This window comes from Merops nubicus, unplaced genomic scaffold (assembly GCF_000691845.1).
Source record: "Merops nubicus isolate BGI_N331 unplaced genomic scaffold, ASM69184v1 scaffold11317, whole genome shotgun sequence".
Lineage (NCBI taxonomy): Eukaryota > Metazoa > Chordata > Aves > Coraciiformes > Meropidae > Merops > Merops nubicus.
The window spans coordinates 76706-97917 of record NW_008622445.1 but is presented as its reverse complement, the minus strand read 5'-3'; the positions used below and the strand labels follow the sequence as shown (position 1 = coordinate 97917).

The following is a 21212-nucleotide window of genomic DNA, read 5'->3' as shown; positions in this document are numbered from 1 at the left end:
CTCCAGGCTGAACAATCTAAACTGTCTCAGCCTGTCCTCATAGGAGAGGTGCTCCAGCCCACTGATTGTCTTCATGGCTCCCCTCCAGTTTCTCTTGAGCAGGTCCATGTCATTCTTATGTTGGGGCCCCCAGGGCTGGACACAGTGTTCCAGGTGGAGTCTCCTGAGTGTAGAGTAGAGGGGGAGAAACAACTCCCTTGACCACCTGCAGGACCTTGCACTTGGCCATTTGAACTCCAGGAGGTTTGCACAAGCCCACCTCCCAACCCCTCCGGCTGGCACCCCTTCCCTCCAGCCGATCGACCGCCCCCCAGGGCTTGGTGTGGTCCGCAGACCCCCCGTCGCAAGCCTCACAACGACACGCTGCCGCCACACTGCCCGGCAGAAATACACACCACAACATTTGGCGACCTCCAGTGGATACAGGGCAAAATTGCATCCTCATGGGAGAGCTTTTTTTCGTGTTTGAAATTTGATTAAAAAAAATTAAAAGTTTAGATGTTAACGTAACTCTGACAAAACTCAGGTATTTAGGAGTTACTACAGATGAAAATATAAGTCTTGCAATATATAAACGTAGTGAATAAACTCATGTTTATAAAAAAAAAATAAATAACTATTTTAGCATAAACATAACTTCAGGCTTCATGGGGTGTGTGCATACTGTTGTTTCCAAGGGATATTATTCAAAGTCAAATAATCCCAGAAATTATCAACCGTTATTCTTTAAGCTGCATTTTCATAAGAAATTATTAAACCCTACTGATTTACTGTGCAGAATTGGGCTATGGCTGATGGTTGAGACTACTATACAGGCAGCTAAACATGATGCTTTATATTTTTTACAGCATGGTATACAATTATTAAATTGTTATACTGTCACAGTTCTTATACTGGCTAAACAAGTCTTGTCTGACTAATTAAGGATATTGTCTTCATGAATTTTTAAAATTGTGCAAACCTTTGTACGTCCGTTTTTACTTTGTGTGTAAAAGGATTGCTTTTTTTTTTTTTTTGTGAAGGATCAAGAGATTGACTGCACTGTTTTTACTAGAAAATTGAACAGATTTTAACTGAGAATGAATGAGAAGTGTTCTGCAATTTCCCAGGATATATTTACTAACTTTATTTTCCTCTTGTGTAAGTATATATTTATGTATATCATAAATACGGACAAAGATTTTTGTATACCTAGATATACACATATTCATATGTATATACAGGGCTAGTGAGAAGCAGCTGGAAAGCAGTACAATTTTTTGTTTCTGGCCAGACTGTTCTCAGGCAGGAGTGGTACAAAACTGGCACAGGCAGTTTATGCCACAGGTCACATTCCTCTGGTTTTGAGGGCCTTGAGGACCATCCATGAAGAAGGCAGCACAGTGGAAGTCAAAGCAGCTCCTGAACTGAAGAAGTACAATACGATTCATGGAGAACTTTAATTTGTATTTAAAGCTAATTGTAGCATTTTAACTTACTCCCTTCATCTTTGTTCTGGCACAGTTAATACCTGACTCTATTTTCATGCCATGCTTCCTATGGACTTTTTCAGTGATACTCAGTTGGAGTGATAGTGCTCAGGAGTCCTTTAATACTAAAACTGAAAGGCTTGCACCCTTCAGTGGTGTGGTGAACTTCAACAGAGGAACTCTGTCTCTTAAAAAGGGGTTTCTCCCACAACAACTCTTCACTTCTAGGCAAAACTAATATTAATGTATTTGTACATTTCTCAGAGGTTTGAGGGTACCTATCAAAGAGAGTTCTCTGCTGAGTTCTTTTTAGTGTAAGATTTTGGGGTCAAAATCTCTAACTTTCTCACCTTAAGAACTACTGGGTGTATGGAGGTGCCAAATCCAACGTCAAAGGTTAGCATTTGAAAACATTGGCTGCATCTGAAATACAATATAACAGGAATCAGATTCAGTGAGGTTAGGTACTGTTGTGAAATACAGTTGGAAAAGACCTTTAAGAGCATTGAGTCCAACTGTAAACCTAACATGGCTAAGTCCACCACTAAACCATGTCCCTATATATCCTACAATGGCATACATAGACAGGTCCAGCATGCAATACAGACTAAATAAAATTTCTAATAGCCAGCAGCATTAAACATAGATGGAGTCAGATTGTGAGATGATGAGAACAGTGCTATATTAAAGTATATTTGTATCATAAACTTTTAAACCAATGAAGGATATGAACTACGCTGGAGGAGGAAAAGTCTTTTGGTGAAAATGAGGTTCTGCAAAAGCTTTGAAGAAATTTGGAGGTTTCATTGAATCCAAAGAGTTGTGTTGCAGCCATGGGGATGTTTGAAGGCATGGGCCAGGAGCTCTAAGCAAGTATTTGATTACATGAACAAGAGACAACCACCCCATTGGTAAAAAAAATGTTAGAATTTGGACCGCTGTCATAATAGCTCCATCCCTGTTGCACTCCTCCCTTCCTTACTTCCCTCTCCACTCACAATGCAAGCTTTATTCCAAATTTGCACAAGTCAAATAATGAGCTTTATATTACTCTTACTAAAACACCTGGGTTCTCAAATAGCTTTATAAAACACATAAATGTAATAAGTAGTAACTTACTTAGTCTTTATCATAAAAATGTCAGGGATGTGACATAACATATATGGAACAAATAGTAATTTTAATTAATAAAAATGTTACATAATAAAGGTTGATTTATGTCTAAGAACCGTAACACTCTAATAGAAGTGATTATAATGATTTAACACCTACAGAAATGTGACTGTTGCTGTGTAGGTATACTTCATAAGGTACATTTCATAACATATTCTATGGTGTCTCTCATTCAGATTGCCTGCTGCAGCCAGCTCTGAACCATCTCAGCTACCCTAACATTCAGTATTTGACATATGACAGAAGGCTCACTGAAGAGAAATACAGCTTTATATATGTTAGAACTAGCCCAGTCGTTGAGTGATTTCTGTTCACTTGTGTCACTTGAAACACTTCATCAGGACACAGCATCTGGTCCTAAGTATTCATCATAACCTGTTAAAAAACTAGAAACATTGTGGATATTGAAAAGCTATACTCCCTAGTAGTAGCACAATGTCACCTTATAAGTAAGTATGAAATAGAGTGCAAATTTTTATTTTATTTTATTTTAGGAGTCATGTATCATCTACAATTTTTATTCTGTTCTGAGCTATCTTGACAACAGCATAGTAATGAGCACTAACAGTCACTTACTGGTTGAAAGAATTTGGTCCTGAGGCAGATGCTTCACTGAAGACCTCAGTTATGAGTAAAAGCTTGCTTATAGCTTCCTTCATGTTGTTGAAGGCTTGTTGGGGAGAACTGCTTTTGAAGAATATCTCAAAAAACTTTCGCAGCTGTGAAAGAGATTGAGTATATTTTTTAACATTTACAGTAAAACAGTGTTTAAGATCATAAATTAAAAGGTCAGTAGAAATAAAATTGTCTTAAAATGTCAGCTTTAGATCTTATTCGTTTGCATAGTGCATAGTAAAGTGGCATGTAAAGCTCCACAGCAACATACCAGTAGAAAATTGTTTTTGTTTACAAGTATATTAGAAAAAAAACCTCTGCAATAATAATTTTTAAAAATACTGCTCACAGCCTAAGCTTACTTTGATAAAACCTTTTGCTATCAACTGGTTCTAGGCAATGGAAACCACAAACACTTATTTCTTCAGCAGTAAGTAATAGCACACTCAAAGTAAAAGCCCTTTCTCTTGTTAACTTACTGTGCCAAGGGCTATCCCACTTGACCTTGACTACAAACCCTTGCCCTAGGTTAATAAGCTTTAAATAGAATATAGAAGGAAGATGCTGAAAAAATGATCAGCCACCACAGCCTGTGTTTTGACTGAACTCTTGCACCTCCTGAAGTTTTCAGATTCATGAATCCTCTCAGTGGCATGTTCACTGGCCTACACAACACTGTCCTCACCAGCTTTCATGATTCATGTGAACTTGTATCATCACTTTAGGTAGAGATTCAGGGAAACAACTGTAATCCCTGGAAACATTCAAGGTCAGGTTGGACAGGGCTCTGAGCAAGAGGTCCTTGCTCACCACAGGATGGTTTGACTTGATGACCTTTAAAGGTTCCTTTCCAGCCCAAAACTTTCTAGAAGTCTGTGATCCTTTAGTAGTATTATATTACCAAACAGATACTTTTATGTAGCAAAAAAGTACTATCTTCAGAAATAAGGCCAAAAAAGTACTCACAGAACATGTTTTGTATTGATATTCAAAGAAGAAAAAATTCTGATTATTTCCAGGAATTTGTCTACTAAACTTATTTAGAAATGTCATTATATATTTTCTATTGTTACCCACTTATACATGTCCTGTTGGGGTAACATGATGGAAGCATGCAGGCTTCTGTAGACAACCCCACTGGGGACTGATGTGTTTGACACCTCTCTGTCTGCCTTTGACTACTACAGTCATGAAAAATATCCACAGCAGATGGGTTAACCAAGCCTGCCCTTGTGCAGAAATCTGCAACGAGGTTTAATGTGATATTTTGGCTCTCAAGCATGAGACAGAATCACAGAATCATAGAATGGATGAGGTTGGAAGAGATGTTTGGAGGTCATCTTGACTAACCCCCCCTCATCAAGTAGAATCATCTACAGCTGGTTGCCCAGGACTATGTCCAGACAGCTTTTGAATATCTCTCTTGGCAACTTGTGCCAGTCACCCTCAATGTAAAAAAGTGTTTCCTGATGTTCAGAAGGAACCTGCTGTGTTTCAGTTTGTGCCCATGGCCTCTTGTCCTGTCACTGGGCACCACTAAGAAATGCCTTTTTCCCAAAGATTTGTACAAATATTAAGAACAAGAAGCTGCACATTTTTCAAGTCAGTTCTGGTTTAGATTCATCTTGGAGTGAAATTGTCCCATTTCAGTTCCTTGTTCAGGTCAAAACTAGTTAATTAAGCTGTTCATGTGCAATAAAAAATTAAAATGAAGACTCATCTCACCAAGGTGGAACTACATGGTGGATTGTTAGATCCTGTACATCACTCACATTCCGGCTACATTGGCTTGCCCCTTTTCTCTGATTTCCTAAAATCAATGGCAGTGGGTATTGAGGAACTAAAGGGGGAAGCTGTGTTACTTTGCTTCACAGGGAACAAGAGGAGCTGCAGAATTTTATAAGGAAAGATGAGGATTTTTGGAAGGAAGAGCAAGAAGGACAGGAAAAGCCCAAATAGCTCATTTGCTCCTTGCTCCTCACCAAAAATCAATTCCTAAGCACTTCAACACAAAGGATACACAATACATGTTTCTGGTAAGACTTGATGAAAGACAGGCTGATTTTCCCCATCTGTACTGAGAGCATGCTGTTGGCTGTAACAGCCAACTGCTTCCAACACAACAGGCATTAAAATAAATAAAACCAGCTTCTCCAAGGAACTGCCTTTTAGACACAGCCGTGCTTAGCCAGACTAGAAAAGAAACATTGCTCAACAGGTTCTCATTAGGGATATCAGGTTTTAGGACAATGTTTATTCTAAGTCAATGACTGATAATAAATATTTAGTCAGGTGGGTTCAGGACCGACGGAGACAAGAGACCAATATTTCAGGTTAAATTCCAATTAATGAAAAAAATCCTATTTAAACAAGTTCAGATTAGGTTTGACTCCTATGGATTCTACAGTATTCTGAACAACTGATAGAGAAAATGTATACTGTATGGATTAGATGTGATAAAGCATGAAAACCTGCAGCAATGTCAGGTTCTTCTGACTGTTCCCAACAAATATATATAAATATTAATGTTCAACTGCAAAATATTAAAGTCACAGGGTTGAAAATTTCTTCAGATGATCAACCACTGATGTTATTCCTCTCACCTTCAGAGGTAACAGACTACCTGTGCCACAAGATTCAATCTCATCAATGACTGAACATGATTGAAAGAATCAATGAATAGTTAAAAGAGGACAGGATGGAAAAAAACAGGTGGCAATTACAAGAATTTAGTCTGGGAGAAAGCTGACTTCTAGCTGGCAAACTTTTAAGCAGCGGAACAGGGATTGCATTTTAGTAGGCTGTAAAACAAAGCAGACAGCAGATACGTGTTGCACAGTGACACCATTGTATACAGAGTTGCAGGACTTCTGAGGAACTTGAAGACATTCACCCACATGCCAGATGCATGTAGTTGGAGGCATGTTCCCCATGTTAATGTAATGCCTTACAGAAGTGTGTAAATGCAGTCAAATTACACGGATCAGGCACATATTTTCTGTAAAGGTGCAATAAACTAGAAATATCCTTAAGATTAATTAACTCATTGATCTTTCACTCACTGATAACTACTGCTTTAGGATAAGCCACCAGGGGCAGGGGGGGGCAAAGTGCCTAACTCAATATTAATTTTATACTGCTTTTTCTCTACCCACATTGACATCCACTCTTTAAAATCTGCAGTCATTAAAATAACGTTTATGATTTTAGTGACACAGATCTCTTTGGCTCCTCAAAAATACATTGGACCATCAGTTAAGGGCCTGACACACTGAAAAAAATGCTATTTCATTGTCAAATATTTCTGATTTGCAAACTTCATGCAGAAAGTCATGGGGACTCAAGGACTCAAATTAGTTTCTTAGGATAGATGCTGGGGTAGCCTGGGACAACTAGCTGAATGGTCAGATGAGGAGTGCCCTGAGAAAAAGTATAAAAATGAAATGTAGCAATATTTCTGAGATTGCTTTCTAGCTCAGCCCCAGCACAGTCTTGCCTTCTGGTGAGACAAACAAGAAATATTTTCCCTAACTAACCTTAGGAATTGCAATAAATGCAAACTTAAGACACCTGCCTTCACTGACTACATTCATTAGCTTTCTATTGATTGTAACAGGCATTCAGCTCACACGAAGACAACTCACACAGTTGTCAAAACCTGCAGAGGAATCCCACTCTAAAAGGCTATGTGGTTCATGTCTATGTACAAGCTAAATGTCTAGGTTCCTTTTATACCTCACTGCAGAACACAGATGTTTAAGGAGCATGACTTATGCCATCCTGAGGTAGACGCCTCAAACCGTGACAGTAATTACAATCTAAAACTGCTTTGTTGCTCCAGTGACTGTACAGGGAATCTAAAGGAGACACAGAAGGCAAGTAGGAGATGTACCGCGGGAGCACTCACACAGACCACCCACAGACAACAAAACCTGTTTGCCTGCCACATACAGAACTGCCTGAGAAGATGTTTGTCCCAAACTTATCATAACAAAGAGGAAGGCGACCACTGGTGAAGTTCAACTGTAACCAGGAAATTACAAAGTGACTTTTGAAACAAGGAAGGAGTCAGCTTGGGGTAAAAATAAAAAATAATATAAAAGCAGCATGAAAATTTGCAGCAGAGGGAGAGACTTTGGGGTGGAAAAGCAACAGTCAAAACCTGGTCAGGCACTGCCAGAAGTCAGCCCGCTGGCACCACAGCTTCTGTGCCTACGCTGCAGGGAATACCGGGGCGTGAGGATTGGTACAGGCCCACCTACATGTGTACCCATGAAACGTGCACATGCAGGGCTGGAGTCCCCACTTCTCCAAGCAGAGGTGCATGCAAGAAGGGGAACTGCAGCCCAGGATGGCGGGGCTCTGTTGTAACCCGTGTTGCCTGTGAGACAGGGTCTGGGTAAACGTGACCGAGTGTGGTGCCTACGCTGCAGGGAATACCGGGGCGTGAGGATTGGTACAGGCCCACCTACATGTGTACCCATGAAACGTGCACATGCAGGGCTGGAGTCCCCACTTCTCCAAGCAGAGGTGCATGCAAGAAAATGATTTCTTACTTTGATCTAACAGCTCACCCACCTTTTCTTGTAGAATGGTTTTCCAGTGTCATGTTTACAGGGGCTGGGACCAGTTTATCCTTATGTGGGTAGAACCAAAACTGTGTATTCTATACTCTCTATGTCAGTGCTCATGGGCTGTTAAGAAAATCATGGGTAGCAGCTGCCCAGGACAGACCTCACACCCCAGGCTATAACAGATAAGGAAAGAGGTTCAAGGTCAGGGGAGATGTTAACACCTTTCCCACCCAGCAGGAGTCCTCCTCCCTGTTAATGGGCCCATCCATGCCTCGCCCCATGACTCATACAGAGCTCCCCCCAGGAGCTATTTCTGTTTAATGGACCATCAAGGACCCACTGCATGACTCATAGACTGATATCAACCCATTGTGAGATGCTCCACCCAGGGGGAGGAGCCAAGTGCTCCCACCTGGATATAAACTGGGGTTCAGTGCAGCACAGGGGGCCTTACCCACTGGATTTCCAGAGGACAAGAGCTACCAGATCTTTTCTACGAGACCACTGTTTCATCTGGACTGCTACCACCACCCTAACTACAGAGTATCAGGTTGTATTCTGACTCTGTCTGTGGTTTTCCTTTGTATTATTGCTTTTATTTTTTTTTTTCTTATTAAATTGTATTTCTGACTTGGAGTCTCTCGCTGGTTTGTTTTCAAACCATTACAGACAGCGTCTGGGTAAACATGACCGAGTGTCACTACAGGCTTCAGAGGGTATATGGAAGGATGTTTAAAAATGTGCAATGTTTACTATAATTTTTGAAGCATTTGGTATGATGGTTTACCTGTTCTGTTACTGAAATTGATAGTGAGTTTATTATTATTACTGGTTGCCAAATAATTACATATCATCAATAAGCCACGTCTATCCTGGTTTGGTTAAACAATGTCAACTTGTCAATCTTTTTCTTGCAACAGTATCTCATCTCTGGAGATGGAGCTGAGCTATGAACCTACCCAGGAGACAAAGAGACAGAAGATAGGAGGCCATTTGGGCTACTGGGTAATTCAGTGTAATTTTGAGGCTTACATTGTGAGATTTGGTGTATCATACTTTACAGGATTTGTGTGAATAGACTTTGAAAGAACCTTGCTGGTTCCTAGTTGTAGCCTTCAAAAATAGATGCAAACAAAGTTACCAGGATCATATCTGAAAGCAAGGTTTACATCTGAGGAACCAAAGCACAACCTTTGGTTTCAAGAAATCGCCCTCTTTGAAGTGACAAGGGATGTCCTCTCCAGATTGTCCTGCTTGCATAGGAACTGTTGCATTTTTTCTGATCAATCGGATCTGCAGGGTCTCAAAAGACTTACAGTAATTGCCTCTCCCTGAAAATAGCTGAGGATGTTTTCACTTGAATCAATTCAATCAATCTCTGATAACTTCCAGTATAGTCTCTGTATTCTCAATTCGTATTTGTACATTCATTCTTCTTACTGGATCTACACTTGGTGAAATTTCTTCACCAAGTCCAAATTCTTTTGGGTGTTAAGTAGTCATTCATAGATACAAAAACATTCTTTTACACACAAACAAGAATCTCTTTGACTATATGTATGGAGGCATCTAAATATCTAAGATGTCTTCAAGAATATAGACTGACATCACATAGAAGGCCAGGAAAAAAAAATGTGCTCTGCAATGAAGCTACTTCCTATATTGCCTGCTAGCACAGGCAGTCCTCTCTGCTGATCACAGTGTACAGAAAAAGTTGTAAGACATGTAATGGGAGAAAAATGAACCCATAATCAAAATAATGGTTCCAGAATACATCGCAGAGAAAACCACAGTAATTCATCATAAGTTTATACTGTTAGCTTTAGGTAGGTAGGTCTGTTTGTTCCACCTCTGATTTATTGCTACAATGTGCCATTTCTCTGCAGCTCTAACATGACACTTGGTGAAAGAGGAAACCACAGTATCATTCTACTATTTTATAGAATAAATTACTCACTTATGTAAACTTTTTTCCCTTACATAAGATTTTAAAAGAGATGTTATTTAATAGTTCAGGATGAAAAAAGACCCCTTATCCCTTAACACTTCTATAACTTATTTACATGTAGGAGAAAAAGCCATCTCAGAAAGGTTTCTTCTAAAGATCCTTGCTCTTCAGACTAAGTCCAAATACAAGAGGACACTCACTAGCTTCAGCAACCACTAAATTAGGTTCTTTGACTGAGAATAAGGAATGGGTTCCCAACCCAGCACTGACTTCTTAGTTGAAAAATAAAAGTGATTTACTAATAGCATTTCCCAGATTGTTGTGAGAAGCAAAAGTGGATCAGTTTGGCTAAGGGAAGCTGGAAAGCAAAAAGAGAAAGATGAGAAGAATTAGGATAACAGGAAATAGGTCTGGGAAAGTTGGGAGCTCTACAGGGTCATGCTTACAGAGCTGCCTGTAATGAGCAGCCAGAGCAAGAGAATCTGTGGACCAGGAGAAAAGCAGAGAGCTATGGCTCTGGATAACATTGTAAATATTTACTTATGACGTATCTACATGTTATAAAAAATAATCAGTCTAGAGCTCTTGCTAGCAAAACTGATGATCATAATGAAGAGAGCAGAAAAGTATCCAGGATGAATTTTCACTTTATTTGTGCACTGCATGACAGATTGGCACAGACATGCAGAAGGTAAAGAAGGAAGGATTACTAGTTCTTTCTCTTAAGGCAAGAATTAGGGATATGAAGTTAAGTAATCACATGGAAGTTTTAGAGCAAACAAACATTCTTTCAGAAGCAACACATAAATAATCTGTAGAGTCTCATTGCCACAAGATGTTGGGACAACCAAATACATTCATGGATTAAAAAAAAATAAGTAGAGAATTGCATGGCACAGAAGTTCACTGGAAGTTATTAACCATAAGTGTATATATTCCACTTCCAGTTTTGTGTTTCTAACCTTGCAGGTTACCAGAAATAGCTACAGTCTGCCCGGGCACGAGTACCACTTTGTGCTTGTCTTGTTACACAGATCCATGGTGCTTTCTTGCTAGGTCACTGCCAGAAAGAGAATATCAGGCTAAGCATGACTTTGATATTCCCCAGTCCAGACAGACCTTCTTTCTGTCTTTTCAGTGAAAAAATAAATGATAGGGCTTTAGATACTATGAGGACAGAAAACAGAGATGGCATTTATGTTATACTCAGTCACCCAGGAAGAGGAGAAATACAGCATTTGCTTCTCTACACAGGCTACTTGCAAGAACAGTGAAATTAATATGCTAAGTTCTTACAGAATGTAATGAACAAATTTAATTTTATTCCCAAATAGCCCTGTAATGTAACTGATTAAGAGTTGATGGTAATTTTCACAGAATCACAGAATGTTAGGGGTTGGAAGGGACCTCTTGAGAACATCAAGCCCAACCCCCCTGCCAGAGCAGGACCATCTAGTCTAGGGCAGGTCACACAGGAACACATCCAGATGGATCTTAAAGGTCTCCAAGGAAGGAAACTCCACAATCTCCCTGGGGAGCCTGTTCCAGTGCTCTGGAACCCTTACAGGAAAGAAGTTCTTCCTCATGCTGAGGTGGAACTTCCTGTGCTCCAGCTTGTGTCCATTTTCCCGTGTCCTATCACAGGGTACAAGTCAAAACAGGTTGCCCCTTTCTTCTTGATACCCAGCCCTCACATATTTATACACACTAATTAGATCACCCCCTTAGTGTTCTCTTATCTAGACTAAAAAGCTCTAGGTCTCTCAGCCTTTCTCCTGCCAAGGAGCAATAAAATCAAGGGGGGAAATCCTGAGCCCTTCTGCTATTTCTAAGCGTTTTGATCTTTACCTGCACGTAAATGTTTCCTTTCTATCTCACATGAAATACCTGCGGATTTCACTTGAAGTAGTATCAAAAGTAGCCACTTGAGGGCAATGCAGCAACCTAATTGTCACAGCTTTCGGCTCTATGCCAGACCTCCACGTCATATGAGAAGATAAATTTCCTGGGTAGGTGAGGGTCTAGTTTTATCTGCATATATGTTAAGCATAAAAAATATTTCTCTTTACTCAAGTTTCCAAATGCTTAATGCACAGAGAGATAATTTCAGTGACTTATACCACAGCAAGCTTCACAGAAGACTGCTTTAATAAATTATGTTTACTTCACTGCACAACTGGAAAATCACTTAAGAGCATAGTTTCAGATGAGAGTATAGAGGGTTATGCAAGAACACCAGTCAAGGAATACAAACCCAGGAGGCACCTGACTGTCTATTTCGGGTGAGTGAAGGGACAGTGAGCTGGAGCAGGGGCTGTGGGAAGCTACCGACAGCACGGAAGAGCCTTCCCAAGTGACACAGAATGTAGCACCACTACAGTCTACAAAAGTGCATCCCTCAGCTAAGAACTGGGACCAGGCTGGGAAAGGTGAATGGCAGGGCAAAGGAAGCACTTCACAGTGTGTTAAACTTTGAGATAATTAATCACAAATTACTGTTTTGTACAACAGCTTCTATAAAACTGAAAATTATTCAGGGGTCAGCCTTCTGCTCAATAAGCAAACATGATGTCGATTAAGGGACATTATTGCATACATTGACAGAGATCCATCCCTTAATTGGTACCATATGCAAAATAGAAAGCTTCTATTTAATGATTAATTTTTCAAGGCACAGATGGTCTAAATAAGGGGTTTCCAAATATCCTCAAGGAAGTAAGGGTATTATACAAGTCTCACATCAAAACATTTGTGTGGCAGAAAGCCATTCTTCTCCCTGCATCTTCCCAGCCAGGGCCCAAATCTAGAGTCACACTTTTTCCACCCCTGAACTACACACAAAATCCTCATGTCAGCTCAGTGTTTATTTTCTTTTGCTTTCTGAACTGAAATACTAAAATATGTATAATCCAGAGAAAACCTGGCAGCTGGTGAGCAAAACACACTTGAACTCTTCCTGAACTGCCATTTGGCCAATACTTATTCAAGGAGTTATTCTGAAGCCTTGCCACTATGATTAGGATAAGTAAATATGAGCTGTAAAAAATATTTATAATAGCTTACTAACAAAGAAGCAGCTGGGAATACAGTATTATTTAATTCATTAAACTCCTGTTTTTTCTTTACAGTTTCTCTTAATCTTTGGTATCATCTGATACCCCATCTCCAGTATTTTTAAAAATCTCTCCTTTATATATGCCACACTCTGGTTACTTCTAGCAACCAAAAAGGGTTATTGTACATAACAGATCAAATTTTAAACTTAACCTACTGAGTTTATGATAGTAATGTTGTAACTGAGTTAATCACACTATCTCACTGATAAGAGTTTAATTATACTGGTACAAGCAAATTTGCTGACCAGAGGCCTATATATATACACTGAGGAGATCTCAAAATTATTGAGCAACTTTACTGAAAGCAGCACATCTACGATGGTAATACAGCAGATCAAAATTATTCTAATCTGTTTATAAAAAAAAAAAAAAATAAAATTAGCCAGCTGCTCTTTGAGAAAAACACATCAAACACTAGCAAATCCATCAGAACAAAGTCTCCTCTATAGGCACGTTCAGTCTCTAGTGACACCAACGGATATTCTGTTAATCAGTGGAAGAAAAGGTCTTAGAGATACTGTCTTTACTATAGACAGGTTGGAGTTTCACAATGTAACAAGAAATTTTTCCCTATGCAACAGAGTTGGCAGAAACCCAAAGCTTAGGAGCTTTCTGGACCAGGTTCCTCAGCTGGTACAATTGTGTAGCTCCACTGGCTACTTTGGGAGAGGAGATCACTCTGCTGGCATCGCACATCCCACTGACAACAACTGACTCCATGAAGTTTATGAGAAACTTGATGTAATTTCATCCCAAAGGACATGAATGGTTGAATACAAACCTCCTCCCAAGTACAGTTTTCTGACTGATGCTATCCTGCCTGATGGCTCTGCATCAAGCACAGAAGCCTTTTTGGGATTTTCCCAGGAGTCCTTTCTGGACATTCCATGAATTCTCAGTGTCTCACTTCTCCTGGAGACTCCCTGACTCCTCAGATTCTTTAGAGCACACTGTTTATGCTGAGACACGATCTTATACACCCTACTTTTCATCCTTTTGTTAATTTGTATTTCAGTCTATACATCACTACAAATGTGTTCTCTGTGTTGCCTGTTTTCTGTTTATTTCTTGCCATTTTGACAAGTCTGCCTAAAGCTGTGGAAGATATAATACCATTGCAGCAGTAACCAGATTGGAACTACTGTAGGTGTGCTGCTGCTTCTATCTATCATTTTTATTGCTTCTTCAGTTGCCAAAGTGCTCTGTAAATGGTGGCTGGCACCCTGTTCAGCAGATTTCCTTCAGTGGGAATTATTTTACAGAGCTGTATTGCAATTTCTAATGATCGCTAACCTTTAAAGTAGTCCCTGCTTCAGCTCTGATAGTGATGCTGCTGGACATTGTGCTATTTTAATAAACATAAAACAAACCTGAACCCCAGGGTTTGAAAGTGAGTGACCATTAGCCTTCCTAAATGTAAAACAGAGGTAAATAGATGGTGAAATAACATAACTCTGTGGGCTTCCATAGCTCCTGAGAGAAGAAAGAAAGAGAAGTAGGTTCACGTCATCTAATTTTGGCAATCTAGAATTTGGCACGTTCTTTAAGAATGTCATAGCACACAGAAGGAAGTAGACATTTTTAGCAGGGAGCTAATCTCATTCCAAAACTCGTGTCTAAATTGGGTGGGATGATTTGTTCTCCAGAGGTGTCTGCTTCTCCAATAACCAGAATTAGATAATGAGCTTGGACTAGGCACTTAACTTTGAGAGGGCTAAAATTGTATAACATAGCTAATGGCTGGCATCATCAAGAATCCTGACAGTGACACTATAACACTCAGATCAATCCAAAGCCAAGACCTGCTCCTACCCCAAGAGGGCTACAGGGGCAAAGTGCAGCCATCCTCAGCTGACTACTGGAGGAGCTGATGTATGTGACCTCAAGAAATCACTGCTACTTTGTGATCTTATTCCTTCAAAAGGAAAGGAGCAGCCACAGAACTGTAGTTCCCTCGTGAGGAGCTGACATGTTAGGAGCACAGTTCCTTGCTGAAGGAAAAAAGGAATGGTAAGGCACATTTGGAAATCCATAGGACTTCTGAGCAAACTTAACATGGAGAGAGAGGGGTCTCTCCAGGCACTTGGAGAAGTCCAGAGTTAATCCACCTAAAGTACATGTGAAACATCCCTCTTCATAAAACTGAGACTGTGGGAGGCCCAGTCTCTCCATGGTATACTTCCTTCCCCTTATTTAGCCGTGCCCTGACCCTCCTCCATTCCGTTTTACTGCACCTAAAAAAGAAATCTAAACAAACTATCTCAAATATTTACTTTCCTTTTTTACAACACTGTCAATATCCGGGCAAAAAATGTTACTGCATGACAGCAGCCCACTGCTGTGCCTTAGAGGAAACTCCAACCTTGCAACTGCTGTCAAGTGTCACCAATAAAAATGGGCTCTGAGGCAAGTGAATCCCAGGGCCCTTCATAACCCCCACTGCACAGGGCAACTCTTCTGTGCTTCATGAAGTAAACCCCACTTATTCTGAGAAATTAAAGCTGTACATTAGGAGAATATCTGCTGTCAGCTCTGGATGGCAAATAGAAAGGAAATAAAAGAGAAGAAAGGTATTATCTGGTTTTCTGCCTCTGTACTTTGCCTGAAAGATGGAAAAACTAGGAAATGATACCTTTACCTTTACGGAAAAGTGCTTCTTCTTGGGTGGGTGCAAGACCATGCTGGTTGAATGAATGAATGCCCTCAGCGGTGTTAAGGATGTCACAAGCACATATGCTTTGATGATCACAGAAAGGTCTTGAGCTTTAAGGATGTCCTTGTGCTCTGGTGAAGCTGGTACTTGATTCCTGGAAAGTAATACAGACACATAGCATTAATGAAGTGCTTTTGCAAATTAGGAAGATTAACTATGAGAAAACAGTGAAATAGTGAAATTAGTGGAGAAAGGAAATTAGCCTGTTTTCCCCTGAGTTAAGCAACACAATAGATGAAACCACGCAGGCTGGAACAAAACTTTACATCAAGTCTTTTTATTGCTTTCAGTATTTTTAAATTTCCATACATAGAAAGTAACCATAATAAGAGAGAGTTATCTCTGAGATTACAAATGGATAAATGCATCGTGGGTATATTGTAATTGTTGCAAACCCAGGACATTCAGAGTGAAGGTAAGAACATCAAAGAGATTCAAGCAGCTTAAATAACAGAAGTGCATAGTCAAGGTACCTGGATTTAACACTCATTTGTTGTGAATTCAGAAAAAGACAAACCCTATGGAAAGACTGCTCTGTTGTTAGCCCTTTCTTCAACGTAGTAAAGGCTTGATGTCCAGATGGAGGATGGTGATGAGTGGTGTCCCTCAGGGGTCTGTGCTGGGACCAGTGTTTATATCTTCATTAATGATATTGACAGCAGCATTGAGTGCACCCTCAGCAAGTCTTTGGATGATACCAAACTGGGAGGTGCAGTTGATATGCCAGAGGGACAGGAGGCCATCCAGGGGGACCTGGATAGGCTGGAGAGGTGGGCCCAGATGAACCTTATGAGGTTCAACAAGGCCAAGTGCAGGGTCCTGCATTTGGGCCAGGGTAACCAGCACTATCAGTCTAGGCTGGGAGAAGATTTACTGGAGAGCAGTCCTGTGGAAAGGGACTTGGGAGTGCTGGTGGATGAAAAACTGGACATGAGCCACTACTGTGCAATCGCAGCTCAGAAGGCAAATCACCTCCTGGGTTGCATCAAAAGAAGTGTGGCCAGCAGATCAAGAGAGGTGATCCTGCCCCTCCACTCTGCCCTGGTGAGACCTTACCTGGAGTACTGAGTCCAGTTCTGAAGCCCTCAGCACAAGAAGGATGTAGACATGTTGGAGTGATTCCAGAGAAGGGCCACCAAAATGATGAAGGGATTGGAGCACCTCTCCTATGAGGGCAGACTGAGGGAGTTGGGGCTGTTCAGTCTGGAGAATAGAAGGCTCCGGAGGGACCTTATAGTGACCTTCCAGTACCTGAAAGGGGCCTACATGGACTCAGGAGAAGGTCTGTTCAAAAGGGTTTGTAATGATAGGACAAGGAGTAATGGTTTTAAACTAGGAAAGGATAGATTTAGACTCCATATTAGAAAAAAATTCTTTAATATAAGTGCAATAGATCATTGGAATGGACTGCTCAGAGAGGTGTTGGAGGCCTCAACCCTGGAGTCATTCAAGGTCAGGCTTAATAGGGCTCTGGGTGACCTGACCTAGGTAGAGATGTCCCTGCTTGTGTAAGAAGGTTGGACCAGATGACCTCTAGCGGTCCCTTCCAGCCTAAAACATTCTATGATTCTATGAACACAAACACATGGTACTGCATGCTTTCCCTAATGTAAGCCATAATCTGTAATTCCAAATATTATGAAAGACTATGACACCTAGGAATAACCCAAAATAAATCAGCTAAATATAAAAGAATTAGGCAAGCTAACTTTGTCTGGGAAGTGACATGGAAGATATTGGTCTCAGTTCCCATAGTCCACACAAAAAGAATCTGCCATAGAAACAGGACAGAAAAAAACAAAGTAAAGAAGAAAAAATCACAAAAACACAACCAAACTCAGGGGAAATATCTGCTATATAAAAACTCATTACTTGGAGAATATGAGCTATACTTGGGCCTATTCACAAATGTGGTTATTATTCTGCCTGTTAAAATCTCTGAGTATCAATCTGCCTCACAGCAAATGCAATGAGAAGATGACTATACGAATTATGGTCTCCAAGATTGATTACTGGTAAAAGACACAGGGCTCTCCTCCTATTTCTGTGTAATCTTTGGCAATATGTGGCCTTTCCAGACCTCAATTTTGTGATTTGTTAAGAGACTCTAATAATATCTATCTTAAAGAGATCTTTTTCTCCTCTGTGCCGGATAGTAGGTCCTCAGAGCATACAATCTGTGAAATTCTGTAACACAGGAAACAGCACTTGGACAGCCAGTTCTCAAGTCCTTCTTGGCTCTTCACTTAAGGGAGGGTCTCTGTGCACAGGACTACATAGGTATGTCTGTGTCAGGGACAAGACAGGGATGGAAGCAGGAAAGAGCTCAGCCACCATGCAACCTAAACATTCAGGAGTGTCTCTGGGTCTGTATTTATCTGTTCAGCTATTTCAATACCCTCAACATGAAGACTTAGCTGTTCACACACAAAACATGTGCAAGCTTGGCTTTCCTGTACAGAAACAAACATTAAGCAAATATAAGAGATGCAGTACATCCAAGTGTCCATCTGCTGTGGTCTCTGTTACTACATTTTGCATCCCTGACTCCCAACTAACTACACATGGAAGCAGCCAAGGTTTCTGAGGTGGGGTGTCATCTGCTTACATCTGTAGGCTCCTGCTCTGCTTCCACCAGTGCCACAAGTGAGCAGTTTGTGTTGTCTTGTCAGTGCTGTCGTTGCCCTGGGACGTGCTGCTTGTGGCGCTGGCCCTTGACAGCCCAGGCTGGCCGGAGCACTCTGCCGTGACAACTGGAAGCTGCAGGTCTGGAAAAGTGTCAAAGGGACAAGAAAGAGAGTCAGCAGAGCATCAAAAGCAGCAAACTCCTGATGTTAAGGATAAAACGTATGTCGAGAGGAGCTACCAGCATCAGCTGAAAATGTAAAGTAACAAATGCTGAGGCTATAATCTAGCAGAGAGCTTTACACCCACCTAGCACGCCCTTCCAGCTGCAAGCTCAGAGGCTTAGATGCAACTCCCACTTGATAGGTGAGTGCTTGAGTGAAGCATACAAACAGCTTTCCCTTCCCCCTTTTTCCAGATAGAAATCCTTTCTTTTGAAATACAGAAGAGCAAAGCTGTTTCTCACATAGCCCTAATTACAATTGATGGGTATAAGAAATTTATTTGACTAAAGACCAAGGGACTTTAGCACTGTAATCAGACAGCTCAGTAAATAAGCATATGTTTCAGGGCTCACCACTTAAGGCTGCATTTTGTAGTTACTGAAATCTATGGGAGGCTTTGTTCTGCCACTGAACACAGTGGGAGTAGGACTGATGTACCAGAGTTCTTAAGATTACTGAGGCATGTGACTATTAATAGTAATCAAAAGATTGTGATGTGAGATCAGTCAATGGGTGGTATGTATTTTCTGCTTTTACTGTGCTGATAAAAAGGCACAGAGCCTTACATTATGTCATTATTTCATGTAGGGTGGTTTTCATTAACTCTAACACACTTCACGTTTCAAGTTTTTAACTAATATTCAGGGAAAAATCAAGCTGTTCACAATTATTCCCAAACCTTATTACTTAACATTTTAATGGCATACTGCATGGTGCTAATGTTATGAATTTATTTGTATAGGGTATAGCTTATCTTTTAAAGCATGCACTCTCAACCTTGGTACATGAAATGAAACAGAAAACTACAGCTGTATTTCTGGTGATGAGCAGTGAGCAGCTGTTCAAGGAACAGAACTCTTCATTTCCATACAGATCCTGTTAAAATGGCACTGTGATTGTCTGTGTTTATCAGCTATTCATCAGATCAGCTCAGTTCAACTTTCCAGGCTCAACGGGGATCTACAATTAATCTGTTCCCTGGCCTTACATGCACCACTTTGCAGGATTAAAGGCTTTAATAATCAAAACTAGGCACTTAATAATATAGCACCTCATGTTCAGGTTATACTCTCATTGGCTCTTCTCTTTGTCTTCTGTTATGCAAGATAACATATTTGCACTTTGTAAGTGGCTACCTGTGTGTTGATGGTACAGAGACAAAACTGGCTGCTGGCTGCCCACTCGGCTCTGCAGGATTATGTCTGATAACAGGATTTATTTGGTTTGCGTGGCAAGGTTTTGGTAGGGGGCAGGGGGCTGATGGTGTGAAGTTTATGAGAAGCTGCTACAAGATTTCCCCATGTCAAATGCAGCCAATGCCAGCTGGCTCCAAGATGGACCTGCCACTGGCCAGGGCCAAGCCCATCAGTGATGGTAGTAGTGCCTCTTGAATATACATAAGAAGGGAGAAAAAAACCCTCTGCAGTGGCAGCTGCAGCTGAAGAGAAGAGTGAGAATATGTGAGATAACTGTGCAAACACCAAGTTCATTGAACAATGAAGGGGAAGAGATGCTACAGGCATCCAGAGATTCCCCTGTAGCCTATGGTGAAGGACACAGTGGGAGTGAGTGGGATCACAGTCACACAAAACCCAGTAAAGCCCATGACAGCAATCCAAGCTATCTCCTTGCCAATGCTGCTTAGGGGGGCAGACAAGAGAGAGACAGTGTGTCCTATTTTGATAGCTACAGCACACAGCTGAAAAGAGACAGGACTGTGCTTCCAGATCAAGCTCTCTATGACATATATACCTGTTACATTAGGCCGTAGTTATGTGACATTAACAGAACCATTCAAAGGACCAGAATGACAGCTCTTCCTTCCTCAGCCCATCAACTGAAAGCCAAATTACAACAGCTCTTCTTTTCTCAGTCCATCATCTGAAAGCCAAATTATGTCAAAGGTGCACATTTTTCAGCTATTGTTTTAATTAAAAGTACTCTAATGTTGAGAAAAGGGAAATGCAAAAATCTTAGTTTACTTATTTGAAAGAAAGAAAATATTTCACTGAAAATAAGAACAGGGCAGCAGAGAAGGGCTGTTCATCTCATTACTCAAGAGAAAGTAGAGTGCCTTTCCCTTTTAAAATGTGAGTTTAATTGTGTTGCTAAGGCAAAAAGTAACCAATATGGTATTAGCTCATAAGACAGAGTTTGAAAAGAATGAAATGAGGTTTATACCTATATCAACCACTCTTAAATGAGAGTTTTAGCTGGCTTAGGGAAACAGAAAACATTATTTTGCTATTAATGAATTTGTCCACCCAGTGGACCATTTACTGGAAGTGGATATAATAAAATCATAATAAATGGGTAGGGACAGATGAAAAAAAAAAGTGCCCTGAAATTCCCAAACTACTGGATAGAAGATCTTTAGTGCTGCCCTAAGGCATTGCAAAGTACATTAACATTTAAAAAAAAAAAAAAAAGGAAACAAATTCAGGGTATTGATGACTAGCATTGAGAACTAAAAAAGAGTCAGTGCTCACAAAATACTCCTCATGGTATAGAGCATCCTGGTGCCTTACTCAGCTCTGTTGGTTTTGTGTTAGCATCCACCTGGGAGAGAGCCCATTGCAAGGCTGCTGGAAGAATAGGAAGTGAGTCTGTCACAAGGTGCTTGCTCCTTTGAGGTGACACACAGCATGTACACCATCAGGCAGAGTTAACAGGGAGTGACAGTCCCTCACTTTGGTAAATCTACTCCTAGTAATCAATGAATACAATTATCATCACAATAAAGAGACACCAGTAG

At 40.6% G+C, this 21212-nt stretch overlaps 1 protein-coding gene across 1 annotated transcript in view; it reads right to left on the bottom strand.

Annotated features, from left to right (window-relative positions):
• CPED1 (cadherin-like and PC-esterase domain containing 1) overlaps positions 1 to 21212 on the bottom strand; it is a gene marked incomplete at its 3' end in the record, with an annotated part of 78619 nt that overhangs the window by 12652 nt on the left and 44755 nt on the right. Inside the window, 4 exon segments of the mRNA XM_008944792.1 lie at positions 1820 to 1892; positions 3219 to 3361; positions 15534 to 15702; positions 18217 to 18376. Coding sequence (XP_008943040.1) covers positions 1820 to 1892; positions 3219 to 3361; positions 15534 to 15702; positions 18217 to 18376 — 545 coding nt within the window.